At 37.4% G+C, this 24,592-nt stretch overlaps 1 protein-coding gene across 2 annotated transcripts; it reads left to right on the top strand.

Moving 5' to 3' along the window:
- The first annotated feature begins 16,515 nt into the window (after positions 1 to 16,515).
- LOC110885459 (exonuclease mut-7 homolog) lies at positions 16,516 to 22,442 on the top strand. Of its 2 annotated transcripts, none has more exons than XM_022133153.2 (11): positions 16,516 to 16,736; positions 17,997 to 18,149; positions 18,470 to 19,151; positions 19,696 to 19,792; positions 19,869 to 19,956; positions 20,032 to 20,216; positions 21,090 to 21,222; positions 21,294 to 21,430; positions 21,555 to 21,629; positions 21,734 to 21,856; positions 22,030 to 22,442. In XM_022133153.2, exons 2-11 carry the CDS (start codon positions 18,005 to 18,007, stop codon positions 22,129 to 22,131), a joined length of 1,767 nt encoding a protein of 588 aa, XP_021988845.1. In that variant the 5' UTR covers positions 16,516 to 16,736; positions 17,997 to 18,004; the 3' UTR covers positions 22,132 to 22,442. The 2 variants fall into 2 exon arrangements, with proteins under 2 accessions (XP_021988845.1, XP_021988847.1); XM_022133155.2 differs by having other exon boundaries at positions 16,553 to 16,736; positions 19,708 to 19,792.
- The last annotated feature ends 2,150 nt before the right edge of the window (positions 22,443 to 24,592 follow it).

Genomic DNA, 24,592 nt, shown 5'->3' with positions numbered 1-24,592 from the left:
ATTAATATTCATTTGACGCAAACTCATAATACATGTATTTACAAACTTTGATGATGTTTTCAACTTATGTACAAGTAAGAGGACGAGTTGGTCCTGTTTACAAAGACTCTCGTGGGCTAGACTCACAACTTTCATATATCATGCCGAGAAAATGATTTTACTATGCTTTCTCAACAACTTTTAAACCGGTTATCAAAAAGATTTATTTTAAATCTTTTCAAAACAAACTATGAACTCGCTCAACTTTATGTTGATTTTTTTCGCATGTTCTTTCTCAGGTTGTATTTTCAAAACTATGGAACGGTTGGAATAGGAGAACCCATTGGAGATTCGAGTACTTAGCGGCGTTCACTGTTTAGAAGTCTTAGCCTTTTGCTTCCGCTGTGCAATGAAGATACCGGTCCAGTCACACCAGCTCTGATAATTTCGGGGTGTGACAGATTGGTATCAGAGCTATAGGTTTCAGCGAATTAGGTCTCTGTAGAGATACCTAGGCTTTAACCTCACTTTACTTTGGGGACTTAGATTGTTAAGCCTTTGGATACATACAGAACGCCTAGGACTTGAATATGGGTTCCAACCGTTGCCAAAAACAATGAGTCCACAATTTTTGTTTTTAACAAACACAAGTGTTGTGTTGATACACGGTTCACGAAACATATTCATACATTAAGCAAGACTTTGAGAGAGTTTTGGATAACGTGCATTTAGGACCCTTGGAAAACTGATGTCGAAACTCATTAAAGGTCCTCACTTAGAACCCGTGACTAACAACTCGGGCAAACACCATTATCTATATTGTCTATGTTTTTTTTTTAGTTACTCGAGCAGGTAACCTACGCGGAACGAAACGCTATTGCGCAACTATACATGAAACTTAAACTATACGTCAGCGGACACGACTTTCGAGGCAAGGCCTCTGGCAAACATGATTGGGCACGATAGCAACAATGCTAATCCCGGCAGCGGGAGAACTACCGACTGCAATGTAGCACCTTGCCACTTGATCATGCAAACGACACGAATCTCGCTGAGGTACGTTAGAACAAGATTTCCCAACAGCCGCTACTTAGTCTAAAGAAACTCATAATTGTTGGCGCTGCAAAAAGAAGTCACACGTCTTTGCATTCTCCCTACCTTATTTATGGCGACTACACTATGTTCGGCATTCCATGGTAATGTCACCTAACAACCAGTTATGACACGAAGTTCCAGGTAAAGTCCTTAAACTTCTTTTATTGAAATTCCGACTTTTGCATCTAGTGAGTAGATTTTTTTTTTCATTTCTACTTACCTCTAATGGTCATTGCATCACAACAATTTTATTTCATGATAGCGAACACTCATTTGCTTATTTCTTAACAAATTCGTATGCTACACATGCATTGTTTTTTTTTTTTTTTTTTTTTTTTTTTTTTTTTTTTTTACGCATGTGGCTTCACTTTAAATTGTTGCTTTATCGACGTTCAAATATTATTTCGCTATCTTCACTCCTTGCATTGTGATCTAGCTAAACCACATTTGTAACAACCCGCACCTTCGTGCGTTGTTACTACTCGATACACTCGTTACGCCTAGCACCGGAGATTCGGATCATAATGTAACTATATCAATTATATCGCTAAATCGAAGTACAATCGAATAATTACGCATATTCTATCGCTATTACAAACCTATTTCGCATAACACTCACGATGATGTCGAATATGGGCCTAAACTACCCTTCTCGATGAGCGTGAGGTGTCAAAACGTAAGTAATCAACGCTAACAAGGACTATCGGGTGAGTGCTATGACTCCAGCCGTCATGACGATGATAGCAATACGAGTAAGTAGTGCCCCGGTAATCATTGTGGCACATCACATCGAAGAACGCACTCGAAGGCACGCGTAACTCGATCACCGCACTGAGAATTGGATACATAAATACGTATATACGGCCCTTTTGTGATTAATAATAATAAATAATTTAATAATTATATAAATATATGAAAATATGGCTCAAACCGTCGAAATCGCACCAAAAACGGGATCAAAAGGCTTCCGAACGGATCAATTCGATCAGACTAGTCCAATTGGTCAGACCGGCCCAATCAGATAGGCCAGTCCGATCGGATGGGCCAGTCCGATCGGATGGACCAGCCGATCGGATGGACCAGTCCGATCGAATGGACCAGCCGATCGACTGGGCCAGCCGATCGACTGGGCCAGCCGATCGACTGGGCCAACCGATCGACTGGGCCAGCCGATCGAACGGGCCAGCCGAACCAACTGCAGTTTTGCCTTCCTTTCTCCTTCCTTGCCTATAAATACCCCTCCATTCACTCCCAAACACTTGTGTTGCTGCTCCTAACCGAACAAGACGTTCCAGCCCTCAAATCTCTCGATTTCTTCCGAATCTTGTAAGTTTTCAACCCGAATCTTGTACTTTCTTGATCCAAATGCAATCCTTCATCTTTCTATCTTTCGAATCTCGATTTTTAACCGTGAAATCAACGGATTTGGGGTGTTCTAAGGTGATGTCACCACAAAGTTCTTCAAAGGTGATGTCATCCCATGAAGAACAACTCAGATTCGGATGATTTACGTACGATTCTTCATGAATCTCAACCAAATCAATGTTTTTCTAATCAAAAGGCCACGGATTTGGGTTGTTCGGATAGATTTCATCACAAAGTTCTTATGAACTTCAAGTGTTGACCTTATATCATCAAGAACAACTCAGATCCAGGGCATTTCCTAAGTAAAATCAAGGTTTTTACATCAGATCTAGTGATAAAATGATCGATTTCGAGTTAGACACGGAAAAACCGACAAAAACGACCAGTTCCGACGAACGGGGTGATTCCCGGCCGTTAAAACAGGTCGGAATTGACGGGATTTCAGTTGCTTAACACCTCATCGTAACGTCCTAACCCAAAACGCTGAAAAACGCTCGAAAAATCATCGAAAACAGCCGAACAGGATGGCCAATCGAGCAGCTAGTCGATCGAACAGCTAGTCGATCGAACAGCTGGTCGGATCGAACAGCTGGTCCGATCGAACAGCTGGTCCGATCGAACAGCTGGTCCGATCGAACAGCTGGTCCGATCGAACAGCTGGTCGATCGAACAGCTGGTCCGATCGAACAGCTGGTCCGATCGAACAGCTGGTCGATCGAACAGCTGGTCCGATCGAACAGCTGGTCCAATCAAACAGCTGGTCCGATCGAACAGCTGGTCCGATCGAACAGCTGGTCCGATCGAACAGCTGGTCGATCACGCCATCCGACCAACCAAGCCCATCCGACCGACCAGGCCCACTCGATCGAGTGGCCTGTTCGACTGGGCCAGCCCAATTACAATTTTCAGCCCAATTTCACTATTTTGTCCGATTTCAACCCAATTTCGCCCGATTTCACGCAAATCGATACCGTTTAACGCATAGTAATCTATCACTCACATAAATTATCTGGAATCAGGATATTCTCCGGCACCGGTTCCGCAAACCTAACCGAAAACGCGCTGTGAGTATACTTGACCCCTTTTATCGAATTTTGGGTGTAACATACGTTCCATAAAAACCAAACTTATCAAACGAATGATTTAAATTGGACTATTTATCACTTGCGAATAACTGTTTGCATAGATATACGTGATGCTAGTACATGTATGCTAGGACTTATACTCGTGACGTCCCACCAAGACTAGTATAGTACTATTTCGCCCGACGGGGTCTAGTTATGCCATCAAGAGTCGAGCATCGAGGACTTAGCTGGTAGTATCAGTTTTGTGAGTATATATGTTGTGTATTACGTTTATGCATGTGGAAATTCGCAGCACTTTTAATCTATCACACTATCACATATCAAACCTGTATACTCGCCAATACTTTTGTATTGACAAAGTTTTAACGTATGTTGCAGGTTAGCCGAAGTTTACATCAAATCAAGCTAGGAAGTCTAGAAACTCATCTAAAATCTAGGTTGTCGGATTTGAATTGTTCGAGAGAACAAGAAATCTGTGATGACTTACGTGATTGTATTGTTTGTTAGTATGGGATGACAAATGTAATAAATATTATCGCAATATAGTTGTTATGGATTCTCTTGAGCAATCTGATTCGCCTAGTGCCGCGCCCCGATGATTCCGCCATCGGTTGGGGTGTGACAACATTATTGCATAATGTTGACTCTTTGATATCGAGTCAACGAAACTCGTTGAAACTCATTTCCTTTCAAGCTACATACATGGTTCTTCGTTGTAACCATGTCAAAAATTTTCGTGTTGATACATGCATTCCTTGTTGTAATGTGACTAAATCAAGTTCAATTGTTTGAACTTGCTCACAATATATATTCGATTCAAGATTCCATATGATGGATTGAGGCCATCATATTCGAAATAATCCCATCAAGCACTTCATTTGCTTTGAACCATAACATTGAATCGTTTCTTTGATCACGATCACCTTGTGGTGGCGTTTTTCACAAGTTTGAAGCTTGCGCTAATATCGTTGCTCACCTCATGTACGGATTTAATTATTTATTTATTTGTTTATTGACATTAAATCCACTTTGTTGATTTATCATATTAAAGCAATCTTAACACAATCGTGTGTTAAGATAATGGTACACAAATTCATGTTATAGATTCTGGTGTACCTCCTAACGGTTCTTTCATCGATCAAACATTTTGTGATATTTATCGCTCTTTCATTTTCGATCGAAAAACATTATTTATTTATTTCATCTTCGGTTGAAAATCCTATGAGAATTGTTTGAAACAAATATTCAGATTTACTTCGTTGAACTTCTCACTTGTTTTCCAAAACACCGGTGATACTTGTTCGATCACCGCTATTATTGAATTATTTCAAATCACTACGACACCTTGTGGTGTCGGTATAAACTAGTAGCTTGGGCTAATCATGATCGAGCGTTTCATGCAAAACACGGTGATACTTGTTCGATCACCGCTATTATTGAATTATTTCAAATCACTACGACACCTTGTGGTGTCGGTATAAACTAGTAGCTTGGGCTAATCATGATCGAGCGTTTCATGCAAAACACGGTGATACTTGTTCGGTCACCACTATTATTGAATTGTTTCATTCACTACGATACCTTGTGGCGTCGTATAAACTTGTAGCTTGTGCTAATCACGATCATCTGCCTCATGTGAAACTGTATATACTTTTCGTTTGACACATCATTTAAGTAATCTTAATGCAATTATGTATTAAGACAATGATACACCAGGTTCGATTATTTTCATTTCGGTGTATCCTTGCAACTCAATAATGTCAACACGTTGATTTTGTTCATTTAGTGGTTCGATAGTTGACAAATCATTTTTATGATTCTATTTATTCGAGCTTGTTAAACTCGGGTTTCAATCATACAACGACCAACGCAAGTTTCCGTTGGTAGTGAATTCTATTGTTTCAAAAATTGAATTGCATGTCCTGAACGTTCATTTGGAATTCTATTGGTCGAAATTCCTCTTTTGTTGGACCCCTGTAAACTTGGTCATATTGGTGATAGTATCACTACGCTTCGTTCACTTGACATCGATTTCTTGAACAAACTCAGTCAAACCATTGGGTTCTTATTGATGCAAAATGACCTTGAATTAACATAATTCGCGTAAGACTTGATTCGATTACGCGGTCATTCACTGTGGTTTTTTTCGGACTTACCTGCGAAGCGACACAATTTGGAGGAAATAACGTAGTACAAATTTCGAGGACGAAATTTCTGTAACAGGGGGAGAATGTGACAACCGGTAATTAACGGCTTCTAATTACGCGATTAACCAACGTTTAAGTCAATAATAAATAGTGTTTAAGGCACGAATTAACTTAATTAGGCTATTGTAATGCCTAGGAGCGCTTATCTGACACTACAATGCGCATATGAGGATTTTCGGGAAATCTGTGGGATGTTAAACGATAACGAACAAAAACTGCACAAAATACCAACAACGCCGACAAATATTAAATTTTTACGATATATTTTAGCTTCGTAATTAAAATTTTACATCTGTAGTCGAAACCGAATCGAAAAGCGGACTAAAAACGGCGACGACACATTTTATGCGATTTTTATTGTTATCGACAGAAGAACGCTCCGAACGCGACTACTGATTCTATTTTTTCATAATTTGACCCTATAAATTTATTTCACGACATTACGGTGAATTCGGGTTTTGAAAACGGGTTCGTAGGATTAGCGGGCCACTTATACACGATATTGGGCTTGTTGGCCTTGGGCCCAAGCCCATTAGGGAAACCTAGTATTTAAAACTAGAGAAACCCTAGTTCCTCATTTTTACACCTGCGCACACAACGATCCCCTCCTCTACTCTCCTTCTCCTTCAAGAGTGAAACCCTAATCCCAAGTTCAGATCAACAGCCATATATGAAGTCCTTCCCTCATATTAATTTTGCTTTCTCTGTTAAATTAAAGAACATCCACACACAAATAACACTTTAACATCTTCACAAACTTCTGATTCACAAGGCAAACCACCATACTCACCTGCTACCCCCTAACCCCACCCTCTCGATCCCCTCGGTCAGGTGACCGGAGCCGGACATGGGCATATCGGCGGACCTCCTCGTCCGTTCGACTTCACCGACGAGACACCCACCCCCAAATCACACCACCCTCCTTCGTGACCACACATCCGAACCCCCTCGCTTGAACAGAAACGACCACCACCACCACCACCACAGTCTGGTGGTGGTGCGTCGGCGGAGATAGAAACAGGAGAGAGAGAGAGAGAGCTGAAGAGATGAGAGAGAGGCGAGACAGAGAGAGAGAGAACGGCGATGAGAGAAGAGGGCGACGGCTGCGGCACCGCCGCAGACGGCGGCGACAGTGGGCAGTGGTGATGGTGGTTCAGCAGAGCTGGGTACTCGACTCAACTCCAGCGGGTGTGGTTCGGCTCGGTTCTGGTTCAGGTCACATCTCGGCTCAGGTTATATGGTTTCGGCTCACTAGTGGGTGTTTCGGGACTTAGTTGGTTTCTTGCGGGTCAGATTTCGGGAGTTTCGGGTTTCACGGTAACTCGGTTCGGGTCCAGGTCAAACAGTCAACAGTTTGGTTCGAGTTGTTTTGGAGCGGCTCGGTTTCGGGTCAGACTGGTTCGGGTCAACACGAGTCTTGGTTCAGTCCGGGTGGCTCGAGTTTCGCGGCACAGTCGGTTCAAGTCAACTCAGAAAGCTGACTCGGTCAACTCAGCGAGTTGACTCAGTCAACCCCGCCGGTCAACACAGTTGACCCGGTCAACTCGGTCAACCCTGAGTCCACACGAGTCAACTCAGTTCGGTTCTGGTCAACCACGGTCAACTCAAAGACCCGGTAACGAGATTTTAGCAACGCGTTAGAATTTATATATACATTAGTTTAGATTTTTTTTAGACTACGCGAATCGAGCTCGACCGATGCCTTTGACGACTGCTTGCGCTTTACTTTGTCGTATTTGATAAAATTTTACATATATTGTTTGATTCACAATTGTTGAGTTTTTGATAAAATAATGACAACTTGGGTTGTCGGGGTTATTTCAAAAACAGAGGGAACTCTGCCCGATTTTCGTTAAAAAAAAAAACCCAAATTATAAAACGCGTTTAATTCTTAACGACACTTATCGAAGTCTGAGTTTCTTATAAAATAAACATAAAAGTATATTTAGTGACGTTTTACAACTTAACGAAACTCGACATTTTTTTTAGATAAACATAATTATCTACATTTATTTGGACATTTGTACATCCGAGTACTTCCATAAAATAAATATAACGAATTACATTTATTTCAAGCGTTGGAAATCCGGAATTCATATTTCAAATGTTTCACATTCGGAAACCATATAACATAAATATAATTATTTATACTTCTTTAATCGTCTAGGTTCCAAATTCTTAAAGTGAATATATTTGTTTATATTCGTTTCGAACATCAAGTTTTCGAATATATATAAAAATATATGTATATATATTTATTAATTCCATCCTACGAAAACTACAACGGTATATTACCGCATCACATACGACATATCGAACCCGTACCATTTTATCTACGCATTTCTATTTGCGACAACTAACACGACTATGTAAATGTATTTTATATTTATAGATATAAATATATATATCAAAAATCATTCGAAAACTAAGTCGATCTCGAAACTTAGTTTTATCCCGATTATAAACGGGATCACATAACTATAGGATGGTTATTCTAAATCACGATAACACCTTCGTAGAGTCGTTTTATTAACGACTCGGTAGAGCTCGGACGCGTGGTTTAACTACGTTTAAATTAGAAACTTATAAGTATTTTCCTTGTTAGGAATACTATAGTTGTACGCTAGCAAATTCAAGTTCTTGGAACAACCTCACGGAATCACACTAAGCTAGCTTTGCACAGGAAAATTCATGTGAGTTCATAACCCCCACGTTTTACTGTTTTACATTTTTATAAATGTTTTCGGGGGTGGAAAGACATGCAAGTTTTTGCAAAAGAAAACGCTATTTCGATGAACGAAAACGCATATTTATACACTATGTTGCAAATGAATTTCAACGAACTCGAAAAGTTTACGAACAAATTATACTAAACATACCGGTTCTACAAAACGTGCATGATTTTCATGACTAGTGACGAGAATGTCCTAGTTACAACAACGGGACTGGGTTGGCCTGCGTACGCAAAACGAGACAACTCAGTGAGATTCATGTCCCCCTTTTCTTTTAACGTTTTGGTTTACAACTTTCGGGGGGAAATACATGTCAAACATAGGTATGATTAAGTTATGGAATGAACTCTTAGATCATGTGAGCATAGGCTGAAACTGAGGTGCCATTAATCCTTTTGAGGACCAAGGAACAAAGGTTAGATCTAATGGGTACGGGCGAGCCCCACTCACGGTCCAAGGGTGACCACTAGAGTGCTGTTGTGTCCACTGTCGAGAGTTCGACACTTAAATTGCCTACGCGGGTTGAGTACCTCCTATGTCGTCGCATATATTAATGTCCTCGCGAAACATTAATGATCAACATGTTCATAGACGCTTTACATACCAACTTACAACACTATAACTTTCAAATGTATTAATATTCATTTGACGCAAACTCATAATACATGTATTTACAAACTTTGATGATGTTTTCAACTTATGTACAAGTAAGAGGACGAGTTGGTCCTGTTTACAAAGACTCTCGTGGGCTAGACTCACAACTTTCATATATCATGCCGAGAAAATGATTTTACTATGCTTTCTCAACAACTTTTAAACCGGTTATCAAAAAGATTTATTTTAAATCTTTTCAAAACAAACTATGAACTCGCTCAACTTTATGTTGACTTTTTTCGCATGTTCTTTCTCAGGTTGTATTTTCAAAACTATGGAACGGTTGGAATAGGAGAACCCATTGGAGATTCGAGTACTTAGCGGCGTTCACTGTTTAGAAGTCTTAGCCTTTTGCTTCCGCTGTGCAATGAAGATACCGGTCCAGTCACACCAGCTCTGATAATTTCGGGGTGTGACATCATTGAGGGCTGAAGTGAAACAACGAATGTTTCTATGTATTTAAGGCTTTGTGATGATCATTATTGATCATCTTGTACTTGTATCGTTCATTCTCTCTGCTAGGGTTTCATCTTGTACGAACAATCTCTCATCTGTATCTGAGAGATTGTTCTGGTAGTCTTGTTCTGTTGTTGTTGATCATCATCTGTAGATGATCATCTTTCTTATTTCTGTATTGTTTGTACATTTGATCTTACTGTTGTAAGATCTGATCTTACTGTTGTAAGATCTTTGGGTATTTGGGGGGCAAATCATTTTTGGGTTGGTTTAATAAGATTTTGTCACCTGTTTTGTCGCTATTTCTGTTATTTTCTTTGTGATTGTGTTAAATCATAAATTTCTACAGGTGTACTCACAAGCAATGTTTTAAAAATCGGTTTTTAAATCAAACCGGATTAGGTTAAAAAATGGTTCAACCGGTTGAACCAGGTTGTACCAAGCGGTTGAACCGGATTAACTAGCTAACTCTATAATTTCATTAATTACAACATCAACTCAAAAGTTAATAAAAAAATGCATGATTACATATTAAAAGAGATGATCCAAAAGTATATCCATAATAAAAAATAATTCAATTCCAACTAGTTCTTTTAAATGAAAGCGTACGATATGTTTAAGTCATTTGAGTGTTGAATACATCAACTATTTTCGTTTCATACAATATTAAATAAGAACTTTTAGTTACGAATAATCATAATATATAAAAATTACGTTAGATAAGTAACATATATAATAAAAATAAGTAACAATCCAAACTAAAATAACCTGGGCCGGTACCGGTATTACGTTTTAAACTGGTATACCGGATTTTACCGCCGGTACAAACCTTATGCCGTTTCACTTATTTACCGGGGTGTTTCGTGCCAGATTTACATCTGGAAACGGTAATACCGGTATAACCGGCCGGTATTTACCGGTTTTTAAAACATTGCTCACAAGTGGTTTGCCATGATCATGTCATTTGCATGTATGTATACATGTTTTTGAACAACATTTGAATATACATATGGGTGTTTTAAGGCATTTACCTTCAGAATTTAAGTGTTATGTGTAATTGAATGCTTCGACTTTCACAACTTAGGTCAATTAACCTCACACATGTATAGCCAATGATCTTGATGCGGGCTCAAGTGTGGAGGAGCGGGCTATTTTGTATTTGGAGGTCCAAGATCGTGTAACAAAAGGGGCTTCACTAAAATGGCTCTAAGTTAGGCTACGGGGGTCCGTTTTGGGCGTGCGACCAGGCGAAACGAACGTGAGAACGAGCTCCATCTTGCTGCATACGCCTACGACGGTTTGGGTCGTCGTCCGGGCCAAAAAACGCTTATTTCCATGAGTTATTTTATGTTTTGTGTTTTTTAGTGGGTTTTTTGGACTTTTATTTTGTTCTAGTTTTTGGCCCAAGTGTGTTTTAGGCCCATTTTCGAATTTCGGTCTCTATTTATATGTTGCTAAAGCTAATGAAAAGTTCAGACTTGAATTTTGAGACAATCAATTTTTCACTTCAAATTCCGTGCCTTTTGGGTGGAATCTTGGGGGTTGGGGAAGAACACACGAGTATTCTTTGAATCAACGTGTTAGATCTTCGTTTCCGTATCACGCGCTACATCAGATCTCTAGATCAAGTGGTGGAAGACTTGTATTTCTCTTGAGAGATGCAAGTTCAACTCCCACTTGGTACAGAGTGAGGCATTGGTGGGCAATGATAGGAGACCCAGGGAAACCTGGGTTGGATCCTTGAGCCAAACGGGTTTTACCGGTAATTTCATCGTAGTGCCTATGGGCGGGTGGGTTACCGGGTTTTCCCCGGAATTGATGGTGGACCTGGGTTACTCTCGGAGTACTCCGTTTGATCCAGTAGGTGCCCTGAGAGTGCTCAGGATTGATTCTGTTGGCCGTTAAAAAAAAAAATCCTCACACGTGTCTAAAGTGTGTATGTGACTTGAATAGAATGCACTTCAATGCTTATGGATTGAAGATTAAATCATCCTTTAATGTTTTGAAATTTGTGCTTAATATCCTTTATTAAAAACAATTATTTTCACCACCTTAACGCTAAGACCGTGGGGTATGGTGGGGCGTGGGTTGGGGGCATGGTGCGACACGTGGACTATGGGACACCCAAGACCAAAAGCCAATTTCAAAGGGGTATGGTGGGGCGTGGGTTGGGTGGCGTGGAAAAAAAGCCAATTTCAAAGGGCTAGTGCTCTTGGCCAATGAGGTTCGGCCATGTCATGTGGTAGCCCCGCCCCACGCCCGGCCTTAAACTCCAGCCCAAGGGGCCATGCCCAAACCCAAGCCCACCCGGGGTGGTGACTTGGGCGTTTCTCTCCAACCCACGTCCCAACCCCCGCCCCATACCCCATAGTCTAAAGGGTATGGTTTTGGGCTCTCCGACAACCCCCTCTGTCACATTACCTCTACCTCACATCACCTTCCCTCCAGGCTCCATCTCTTCAAAAGTGTGGTGTTCCCCTTCCCTTTTCCCCTTCAGACCAATCACATCCTCCCAACTCACCATCAACAACACACAACAAATGTTTGGGGAGATCGGGGGATTGTTCATGTGGGCACCAAAGATGGAACGGGGGTGGGGGTGGTGTTCCCTGTCGATGAGGTCGTCCATCATCCCGACCACTTCCCCACTGTCACACCAAAAACATCGCTTCCATAATCACTTCAATCTATCATTTCTGCAAAAACATCTTTAACCAAAAACACCAATTTAACCAAAACGCCAAAAATGACAACAATCGTTTGGTGGAGATACACTCTAACAATCAGGCGATTCGTCCTGCGTTTTGACAACAGAAGGAAGGTATATGTTAGGACAATCAAGGCAATTTTGAAGATGAAAGAAGAGGTACAGAAGGGTATCATATCTCTTGGCAGCGCTCTGGATAACAAATGCCATGAAACACATATGCTTATGAAAGCATTAACAAGGAAATTTGGACCAATCAAAGCAGATGTAAAGCCGGACCCTGTCATGGCATCATGGCGTTTTGATGATGAAACAGACATGGTGACCGTTATATACGACAGCGGAGAGCAGGAAGACTACTGGCTTGAAAACATCATGACAAAGCAGGGGTTTGGGTTCATGGAAGAATTGTATAACGCCACTTGTTTGAACACAGAAATCAACTCAAAATTGGCGTTAATGCAAGACATGTTCAAATGGAGGCTTCAAAATCTTCAGGAACAAGAAGCCGATGAAGGTGAAGGTGATGACATGAATGAAGATCCAGATGAAGATTCCGAGGAAGAAGATGACGCAAGTGATGGATACTTTTCAGATAAAGTACCTTCTGACGAAGGTTTTTAATTTTTTTTCTGTGTAATCTCCTTTTTTTAAGATAATTAAATGATATATTTCTCTATTTATTTGCAAAACGCCAAAAAATACTACAAAAGGTTATTACTTACAAAACGCCAGAAATAACAAAAAATATTTTTCCTGCTTAATATTTTATTTTCTCCGTTATTTATTTTGTCATCTTGGTCTGCATAACGCCATTTAAAAAAAACGCCAAACTTGGAAGATGGGACGTCTATCACCCTAGAAAACTGATTAAAGCTGATCAAAACAGTAAATACAAAAAGTAACTGAAAAGACGGTTACTTTACTGCTATCATTTATTATAATAAAAAAATCCCGCCTAAACTACGCGCCAAAAAACTCCTATAAGAGAGGGGTCTACACACAATGAATTGATCACACCCAGAAAACAAACGCCATGTTCTCTAGAAATCACTCACTTTAAAACGCCAAAAAGGTTAGTTAAAATAACCACATATGGCAAAGCTTTCACTGAATGGATTCTTCTCTGAGGGGTTATCTCTATAATCTTTTGCTGAATTAGATGGACAAATATTCAAGAAAAAGAGACTGATAAAAGTGATATGTCATCATGTGAGCTTTATTCTTGATGAATACAGGCATGGCATGAAGGGATCAACACAAGTGTAAAATGCTATTTTGGACTCCATTATTATAAATAGCATTCAAGCAAAAGTTGATCTTTAATGACGTGCCACCAAATGAGAATATCACACCAAAACACAGGATGCCACTAACAAGCTTCGTCTAAAAAAGACGGGGTTTATATAGGAAAGTTGGCATCTAGCTAAGGTATTCAAAGGTTCAAAACGGCAAAACAAATTTAAGAAGAAGAGGCTGATGACAGTGAAGATTCAGATGAGAAATTAGATTATCATTTTTAATTTTTTTTTTCTTTTTCACTTTATATTGTTTTGTTATCAAATTATCTGTTGTTTTGTTATCTAATTCTCTACAAATAAAATACATTATTATATAAAACGCCAAAAACTACAAAAACCAAAACGCTAGTAGTATGAAAACTGTGAGAACAGGTGCTGGCAAAGCACCTTGTCAATGTATTAAACGCCAGAAAAATTGACTAAACGCCATAAAAAATATTTGGTCTTATTGTAATCTTATGAAAATATTAATGACTCGTAGTGAATTATTATACAATGCCACAAAACGCCAAAAAAAAGTTGATCAGAAAACGCTATAACGCCAAAAAATTATCTATGTGACACAAAAATAATTAATTCAACGCCAAAAAGTTTAATGAATACAATTAACGCCAAAATAATCTTAGACGCCAGAAAATATTATAGCGCGTTGGGAAAATAAAAGAAGATTGAAAAGACCAAAAAACCCGGAAAATAAAAGAAGATTGAAAAGACCAAAAAACCCCTCACCCCCTAATCATATCCCGCGTCACGTGTTGGGCCAGGATGCGTTCTCACCGTTCTCACATTTTTGGGTGTTTTCTCCTGATCCCGACACTACATAAGTAACTGATATGCACCAAATGCAACATATAAATTATGTCAAATAAGGTAAAAAAATAATGTCGTATGAAAGAGTTATTAACGTTTAAAAAATGGGGGGAATTGGAGGAGAGAGAAACTATTGCCTTGCATTGACTAGAATACCCCTAAACAAACTCACGCGCCTCTTTTCTTCCATTCAATTTCCATCATTTAATCTTAGCTATTGATTAACTAAATGGATGGTAAAGATCACTTTCTAGCCTTCTTAACCAAATAAATTTTGTATTGTATCTCCACCCTATATTTTATTATTACGTTGTCTTATAATGATTTTTACTATCATTTCATTGAGATTTATATTTCTGTAGGGGTTCTATACTTTTTAGTTATTAAAGCAATTAATTTCGTATATAATCAAAATTTGTCAAAACTTCATTAATCAATATCTAATCATTACGATTTCAATAAATAATATCACATCTGAAAAACATCCGGCCTTATCTTATCTTTTTAGAATTACATTTTGTTCCTTGGTTGGGTATTTGAAAATGATATGAGCCCGAAAACGAATACGAAAATCATTTCAAAGCCGTAAATCAGAATACAACATACGTATTTATGAAATTAGACAAAAATAACTGGCTAAGCACGTATGTTTTTTTTTTGTATATTAGTACTCTAAAAGTATATACTTATAAAATATCTAAGCATGTACAAAACAACGACGTTCAAGCGAACGATAGAGCAAAATATTTATTGTCTTTCAACTTTAAGTATTGCCGTTAAAAAAAAAACATAAAGTAGTCAAACTTTAATTATTAGTTAAACACATTTTAAAAAATATATAAAAATATTTTTTTTTTTTAAAAAAATATGAGTTTTATAGGGCATCCACAAAGTTGACTGAACCGACCCATTCATCTAAATACTTTTACGAATTCATCCCAAAACTAACTCGAACCTCCCCTCTACACTAAACCTAAATCGACACAAAAATTATGTTAGATCCACATCCTAATTTTCACCCTACTCAAAACCTAGCTCCAATGCCTTTTCGGCTTTTCCACGGGGCAAAAAATATAATAATATCAAATACCTATTAAAAATACTTAAAATTTTATCCTTCCTAAACTTATCAAATAAAACTTAGAGTTAAATGTCATTTTAGTCCCTGTGGTTTGGGTCATTTTGTTAGTTTAGTCCAAAGGTTTCATTTTTAACCTGTTGGTCCACAAAAGTTTCACAGTTGCTATTTTAGTCCACTGGTTTAACTTCATCTATTTTTTCTGTTAACGAGAAGGTCAATTTGGTCATTTTGTATGTAATTCTGTTAACTAAAAGGGCAATTCAGCCATATAAAATGACCGAATTGGCCTTCTCGCTAACAGAAAAAATGGATAAAGTTAACCTAGTGGACTAAAATGGCAACTGTGAAACCTTTTTGGACGCAGAGGTTAAAAATGAAACCTTTAGACTAAACTGTCAAAATGACCCAAGCCACAGAGACTAAAATGACATTTAACTCTAAAACTTATATTACTACATTCTTAATTTTCTTCAAACACTCCAAATTCCTATCTTATCGCATATTTTAAGAAGATGCCATAAATTTTAAAACTTCAGAACATATTTGATATCTTCTTTTCAATTGATATTTTTTAGAGTTAACTTTCGTTTTGTTTTCTATGGTTTGGTTACTTTAACGTTTTTGCCCCAATCATTTAAAAACGGTCATTTTCCTCCTTGATGTTTCGATCTTGTCGTCAGTTTGCTCCCCGACTCTAACTCCATCCATATTGTATGTTAACTGAAAGGGCATTTTTTGAAATTTCAAGTTAACATACAAGATCCAAGTATCATTACGTGATACTTGAAATTACCAAAATACCCTTCCAGTTAACATACAATATGGATGGAGTTAGAGCCGGGAAGCAAACTGGCGACAAGATTGAAACATGAAAAAAGAAAATGACCGTTTTTAAATGATTGGGACAAAACCATTAAAGTGACCAAACCATACCACAGAGCACAAAACGGATGTTACCTCTATTTTTATATAAAAAATATGTGAATATATGAAAAATATCTTTTAATAAAATTGTATTGTTCACGAGAAGGGTGAGTCGGACGTACATAATGTCGTGTTGCCATTTCTGGTAAACGATATCAAGTGGGCCACACCACACCATACCCATCCGTTACTCACTTTTTAGGGTTTTTCTTCTGATCACCAATTCTCAAATCAAATCACACACACAATTTCTCATTTCACAAATGGATTGAACTCATTCTTCCTTAACCTCTTCACTCATTCCTCTCTATTTTCATACCAATTTCACCAACACATTCAAGTAGGTTTCTTACTCTTATCAATGCAAATCATATTGTCGAAATTAGTCACCTTTATGATGTTTAGAATGTTATGAAATTGATTATATAGTGTTTGTTTATATAATTTTAGCTGATTTGTTGAGGAAATTCAAGAATGGATTCATGTACGGTTTATACCTTTGGATCATTGTGTTAGGTTTTGGTGTTAATGGACTGTGTTTGTGTGAAGATTTGTAATTAATCAGTAGAGACATTATGTAATTGTTGTGGATTTTGGATCTGTGTAAAGAGTTTATTAGTTTTCTGTTTCATTAACTACTGTTGATGTTGTTATTAGTTACAATTAATGGAGGAATAGATTAGTGGTTTTTTGGTAGGGTTTTTGTGTTGTAAGCATTTTTTTGGTTAGTTGTTATGGTTATTACATTATTTAATCAAATAATATTGTTGGGAGTCTTAAATGATGATTTATAATCGGTATCGTTTTTGCAGAGACATTATGTAATTATCGCATAGTTATTAAAGGCGCTAGGCGCAAATAGAGTGAGGGCCTGAGAAAAAAAAACACACGATGAAAAAAAATGAAAAATATATTATGTATTAGAAAAATAATAATATTCTTCAAATAAAATAAACAAAAGCTATTATATAACATTTAATATCATATATTTAGTACAAGAAGTTCTAAAATATTTAGTGTACTGGTGTAGAAAAGTAGTTTGCCTTCGATAAAAGTAGAAACCTAGCTAGAATTTAGCCGGAAAATATCGGAAATCTAGGAATCTCATCGAAATCTGCGCCTGAACCATCACCTCGAGACTTAAAGCGCAATTGCCTCGACTCGCCTGGAAAATGGGCCTAGGCGCAGGAGGCGATTAACAACTATGAATTATCGTTAATTTTTGGTCTGTATAATGCGCTTATTTGTTTTTTTTTGTCTCGTAAACAACCATTGATGTTATTAGTTACTATTGTTATGGTAGAACCGTATAATAGATTGTTGGTTTTTGGTAGTATTTTGGTGTTGTAAGCGTTTTTCGGTTATTGTTGCATCATCCATCCAAAGATATGTTGTTGGGAGTATAAAATGATGATCTCTTGAAAGTTAATTATGAAAGAATTTATTTCACTGTTTAGCTTAATTGGAGGAAATCGGGAAGGCAATGAGCTAATGTGTAGTCTATGTGATTTTGTCTACATACAAGAGTATATATGTGTAACTTTTTGTGTGATGTGTTTTCTGGAGTCTACTCTGATGTATGGAACCTATAATTTTGTAGTTTAACTCATGGGTGTCGAGGAGAAAACTCTCAAGTTATCAGGTGGTAGTATGAGTAATGAAGAATGGTCCATGTCCCGGCATGCCTATTCTGATCTTACCAATGTTTCTCCACTGGTGTTTTTATATCTTCTGAAAGAATGTTACGTTTACGGTAAAGTTCTTCACTCATCTTTTTATATTTGTTAGTGATCAGTAGCAAGTATTGTCGTCCGGTTGCTTTGTATATGCATGGATAAAACTGTCAATACTTTGAATCATTTTTGGGCGATCATTTAGACTCTTGTTATAGGCTTTGCGATTGTGATGCGTAAGGTCTAATACATTTACACATAGCAGAGCTTTGAAATAGGAAACCATCATATGAATAAGTGTTTGCATAATAGAAAATAATTAAATGATGTTACTACACTTTTTTTATATGTATTATGTCTCTGTTTCTTGTAAAGATGTTCACAATTTTATGTAAAACAGGCACATGCAAGGCAACTGCAAAGTTTTTTGCCCTCCAACATCAAGTCCATCAAGCTTTACATAATAAGCCAAGACCTGGGCCCGCCGTATTTGTGGCTCGTTGTCTCTCTTTATTGCCTATATTCGAATCACACTGTGAAGGTTTTAGTCATTTAATGATCGCAGCTCTTCGCCGTTTATTAAAAACGGGGTCCACACAGGAAGATTTACAGGAAGCAAAGATTCATGCTTCCAAATTATTTGTCATTGCTGTTCGTGGTACTAAAATTCACGATGATAGAATACTTGTGAAAATGCTTGAAGTTTTTGGCATAAGACTTACAGATATTAATGAGGTTTTGTTTCACTCGGATATAAAAAATGATAGCTTTGAAGTTATAGCAAAAGCCTTCGTTGACCAATTTATCTCTAAGCTTCTGGAATCTCAATCGTATATGACAGCTGTTACCCTTCTAGAACATCTCACAATCCGTCACTCTGAAGAGTCGTTTCTTCATGAAATGTTGGAGAAACAAGAATATCGAGCAGCAGAAAAATGGGCTGCATTTATGGGGAAGCCAATGCTGTGTGCACTAATTCGCGGTTATGTCGACAGGAAGCTGCTAAAACAAGCGTACGAGCTTATAAAGAAAAATAATTTGCGTGAAGAATTTCCTGAAGTATATAAAATGGGCAAAGAAAGGTAGTAATGTTCTCTATAGCTCAAGATTTTATTGTCTTAAATCATTTAAATTCATTAACTATTAAATTATAGAGTAAAATGCCATTTTCGTCCCTGAGGTTTGACCAGTTTTGCGACTTTCGTCCAAAGGTTTGTTTTTCCGCATCTGGATCCAAAAGGTTTTGAAATCTTGCCATTTTCATCCGGCTCGTTTTCCATTTTTCTCCATTAAATCAGGGGTATTTTCGTTTTTTTTTTGTTAACTTAAAGCCAGGGGACTTAACTTTATTTAGTAAGGGTATTTTAAATGCTTGTACATAAAGTGAAAAAGACCGAATTGCCCTTTAAGGTAACAAAAAAGACGGAAATACCTCTGACTTAATGGAGAAAAAATGTATGGAGTTAACGGGCTGGATGAAAATGGCAAGATTTCAATCCTTTTGGATCCAGATGCGGAAAAACAAACCCTTGGATGAAAGTTGCAAAACTGGCCAAACCTCAGAGACGAAAATGGCATTTTACACTAAATTATATTTCTGATTTTTCACGTAATCAATGTATTCAGTCTTATTTGCAGCTCACTTAAGAAGCTAGCGGAAAAAGGATGCTGGGACATAGCAGAGATGAGGGCAAAATCTGATAGGCAACTTCTTGAATATATTGTACGTAAAAATAGTATAGTTATTATGTACATACATTTTTAGTGAAAATATTAGTTTGTATAACGATCTTATTCAGGTCTATTTGGCAATGGAAGCTGGTTACTCAGAGAAAGTTGATGAACTATGTGAAAGATACTCTCTAACAGGCTTCATAAAAGCGAAAGGTGTGTTGGCTTTTATACATGCAGTTTTGAACAAATTGCTTTTTTTTTAATCGAGTGTTTTCTGATGTCGTATAGAAACTGAAGCTAGCCTTCCGCATATTCGGTATCTGCATCTTGATGAGTTGGCAATAGACGACATCATTTGGGTTGATGAGCCCGTAGGTCTGCATGAAGCAACGTGTCATATTGAGGGATGCAAAGTCATTGGTCTTGATTGTGAATGGAAGCCTAGTTATGAAAAGGGCAGTAAGAACAACAAGGTAATTATGTTTCACCTGCAAAAGAGCCTGAAATTTTCCTCTATTTCATAGCAAAACCATATAGTGATATATGATTATCGGTTTTGCATTTTTGTATCTACTTTCATAGTTCAAGGAAGTTTTTCAATTAATTCCACGTACAGTTAGGGGTGAGCAGAAAACCCAAAAAACTGATTTAACGGAACCGAACCGAAATTTATGGTTCGGTTGCGGTTTTGCATTTTATAAAAAACTGGAAAAAAAAAACGAACCAAATAACCTAAGAAATTATTTTTTGAATGTTTGTTATATATTGATTTAGGAATTATTAATTTTATTCTTGAATGTTAAGTATTTATAATAAAAACATTAACATGTTTATTTACCTTTGAAATGATTTATCCATTGCCTACATGAAATAACAAAATTTAACATAAAAATTAAATGATTTTCAAAGTATTATATAAGAAAATGTCTTAACAAAAACTTTGGAGAAATATAAAAATAGATTAGAAGGTTAGGTTTATGTAAACAATATTTTTTAAAAAGTTTAAATATATAATAACTTAAATGTAAACATCTACGTAAGATTCTTAAATCTTGGATTATACCTTTTATTTTTTGAATCTTACGTAATTTTGTTCCAAAAACCGAAAAAACGAACCGAACCGTTTCCATAACTGAAAAAACAACACCAAACGGTTTTCAAAAACCGAAAATCGAACATTTCGGTTACGATTTTACCATAAAACCGAACCGAACCGTGCACACAGTGATTTGTTATATAATTGGACTAGGAATTAGAGTGTGTTTTGAGATAGTTATTATACATGAACTACTTCAAGTTGTATAGGAAGTTTCGTTTATTAGTTACATTGTCTGTCCGTGTTACAGGTTTCCATCATGCAGATTGCTACTGAGAAGATGGTTTTCATCATTGACTTGTTAAAGTTGTCCAATGAAGCTCCTGCTGTTCTAGACAGCTGTCTAATCCGTATATTTCATTCGCCTCGGATTTTGAAACTTGGTATGAGACACATTATGACATTGTGCTTGTGAAACTGTAAGCTTTAATCATGCAACTCATTAACTGTACAGGTTATAATTTTCAATGTGATATGAAACAACTGGCTCAATCTTACGAAGATTTTGATTGCTTTAAGCACTTTGAAATGCTACTGGATATTCAGAATGTATTCAAAGAGCCTCGTGGTGGCCTTTCAGGTCTGACAAAGGTAAATAAAAGTATAAACTTGTGTATTGTCATAAATTATAATTTATCAGAACTGAATATTTACACAAGCTTTAGGGTCCTAACAAAGCTTCTTTCACTTTTTATATATTTAAAAAATTAAAAAGGAAGTATTGGGCGTTGGTTTAAACAAGACACGAAGAAACAGTAATTGGGAGGAAAGGCCTTTAACCCGCAATCAGGTTTTTCTCGTTCTTTTTTCTAATTCATTTCATATTCTTCTTCCCGTTTCTATATATGAAAGTAAAACTAACACGTTCTGCATCGAATTTAAATACATGTGCAGCTCGAATATGCTGCTCTTGATGCTGCAGTACTTATCCGCATATTCTGGCATGTTCGCAGCCAATCACAATCTACCGGTGTTTCAAATGAGAATAACACCCAAATGGAATGGAAATCCCACATTGTAAGTTAATGAGCTGTCAAAATCGATATTTTTTTTATCATCAATAATAATCTAATTTTTTATTAGAGCGGGTTGGTAGATTTTATGTAACACCATTTGACCTGTTGACATGAACATAAACCTGAATCGACTCGTTTATAACGAAGGATGTACATTCTTATGTCAAAATGCAGATTTCTCATGGAGGTGACCCGACAAAGATAAAAAAGAAAATGAAGAATGTGAAAGGTTGTAACGCAGGAATCAGAGAATCTCATAATCTAAGTGAGAGTTAGGGTAAAGGATAGCTGTTTTTAGAAAACGGTGGAAGCGCATTAGTAGAAGTCTAGAAATCGTATGGGATTTTAATCTGTACATAATGGGATGATTTGAACGGTGGCAGAAGTTGATTATGGTTAAGGTTAGCTTTACTGAAGTTTAACATGCTTTTCATGGGGGGTATGTCGACCCCACAATCGTCTATGTCGATGGTAGGGATGAGTATTTTTTACCAAGTACCGGTATCGTACCATTACCGGCACATACTGGTATCGTACTAAACCGATACCAACCAAACAAAATTGGTACCGGTACTAAATTCATCTTTTATGGTTGTTGTTTTGTACCAGTTGGTTTCAGTATTTTTACACTACCGGTAGCGTACCTCCATAATTGGTATAGTATTCAGTTTGTATTTTTACTGGTTTTTGGTATGGGTACTTTTCGGTACGGTACCCCTACCGGAGGGGGAGGGATGAGATGGAAGAGAGAGGCAGCTAACATGAAGGAGCGAGTATTTCATAAGTTCAATGATGCTCTTGGTGATCATGTTGGGCTTATAAACTTGAGCTTTTATTTTTTTTCTTTTTATTTGAAAAAACTAAAATGGAAGTTCAAAGGCTTCGTTGATGGCTCAAGATGTGCCAAAAGAACTAGGTTCTAATGTCAAAATGGGTTTAGGTTTTTTGCAAGGGTAAATTTTAAAATACTAATTTAAATTTTTTTGAATATAACAACTTAAGAGGTTATATTAACATAAATGCATTTCACATTTTCACGTGACCTGACTTTTGACGTGTGACCCTTTTAAGTTTTGTTCAAATTTTGAAAATTAACCAGGTTGCCATCTTAGAGAGTTCAAGTATATAAAAACATTATAGTAACTACCAAGTAGTCCTGCGCATTACTGTGGACGGTCGGTTGCTTTTGGTATACTTGCTGTAACAAACGAAAAAGAAAAATTAAAAAAAAACATATCCAAAAAGATATCGATCTTGTTCAGTTAATAAAAACATTACAAAAAATTAATAAAATAAATATTTAGTAATTATTTTAAAAACGACTTATTTCAGCATTAACACGATTTGGAATTCCATGAATCGTCTTTTTTTATACATTTATATTTTAGTCTCCATGTTAAATAAGGTATTTAACTCGGCTATTTGGTTCATGTATTATAAGGTCGTGGGGTGTACTCTAACACTTGGGGACTGGGGTGTTAATGGTGACATGACATGTTAACTGACATTGCAAATCAGTTCCTCCTTGTGTTAAGGGGCATTAAATGTTTTGTATGTTAACATGTTATTTTTTTGAACGGTAAACTTCATTAAAACGGACGGAACCTCAACATAAGGCCCGCCAAAAAAACATTACAATATATACAATGGATATTTTATCCAACTATTCCACTCAATAGACTTGAACCCTAGAGCGATGTTTAAACCAAAAAAAACGACATACACTTTATAGTCGCTACCACCTCTATAACTCTAGGCGTAATCCCTTGAAAGACCTTATTCCGCTCCTTCCAAAGCGCCCAACATGAAATCATTATAATGCCCCGGATAAGCTTCTTGGCCCACTTGAAATCGTGCTTCACATCTTGAACCTACATCAACTCTTCCATACTCATCAAACTAACAATATCAACCTTTACCCATTTGAAAATCGAAGCCCACATGCCATATGCGAAACCACAATCAATAAATAGATGACTAACAGACTCATCATAAGCTTCACACAATGGACATAAGGTATCTGGAATATCAATTCGCCTCTTGACCAAAGCCAAACGTGTCGGAATCCGATCTTTCTCAATCCTCCACATCAGAATATTAACTTTCGCCGGAACCCACGATTCCCATCGCATAAACTGAGTCAGCTGCTGCCTGTACTTATCCTTTTTCAAACGAACTTTAACATCTGCAACAGTAAAACTCTCGGAGATATCGATCCCCCAAACCCATCGATCTTTAAGGCCCGAAAAACACACATGGGACAAAACAAAAATCAAGTCCTGCATCTCGGATATAGACTCCACTGTACACGTATTTATCCCCCAAGTATTGGCCAGCACCATCTTTCCATCGCTCGCTGTGATCCTCTCCCCAACGAAGCAGTTCTTGTTATTCTCCATAGCACATAAAGCCGGCCATCGCTCCAAAAACGGAACTATACCATACCAAATATCCTTCCAAAATCTTACTATCTCTCCATTCCCAAGTTTGCATCTAAAAAAATACATGAGCCCTTTACCATGTACCCTTAGCTTGTCCAAAAACATCGCAATAGACTTCCAACACCTGGGAATCGCCTTTTTAATCGGTAAGAACACCCACCGCTTACGCTTACCATGGATAATCTCAACCACACGCCTCCATAAACCATTTTGATCATTTTTAAATCTCTACGCCCATTTAACCAATAGAGCCGTGTTAACATCCGATAATTTAGAAATTCTCAACCCCCAAGCTT

This window comes from Helianthus annuus, chromosome 10 (assembly GCF_002127325.2).
Source record: "Helianthus annuus cultivar XRQ/B chromosome 10, HanXRQr2.0-SUNRISE, whole genome shotgun sequence".
Taxonomy (NCBI): Eukaryota; Viridiplantae; Streptophyta; class Magnoliopsida; order Asterales; family Asteraceae; genus Helianthus; species Helianthus annuus.
Note: the sequence above shows the minus strand (reverse complement) of the source record. Positions and strands in the feature narration are given on the sequence as shown.

Coding starts and splice junctions, on each gene's coding strand:
- LOC110885459 (XM_022133153.2), top strand. CDS start 18,005: ATGGGTGTCGAGGAGAAAACTCTCAAGTTATCAGGTGGTAGTATGAGT. Junction 19,957..20,031: donor AGGCTTCATAAAAGCGAAAG/GTGTGTTGGCTT, acceptor GATGTCGTATAG/AAACTGAAGCTAGCCTTCCG. Junction 20,217..21,089: donor AGGGCAGTAAGAACAACAAG/GTAATTATGTTT, acceptor TCCGTGTTACAG/GTTTCCATCATGCAGATTGC.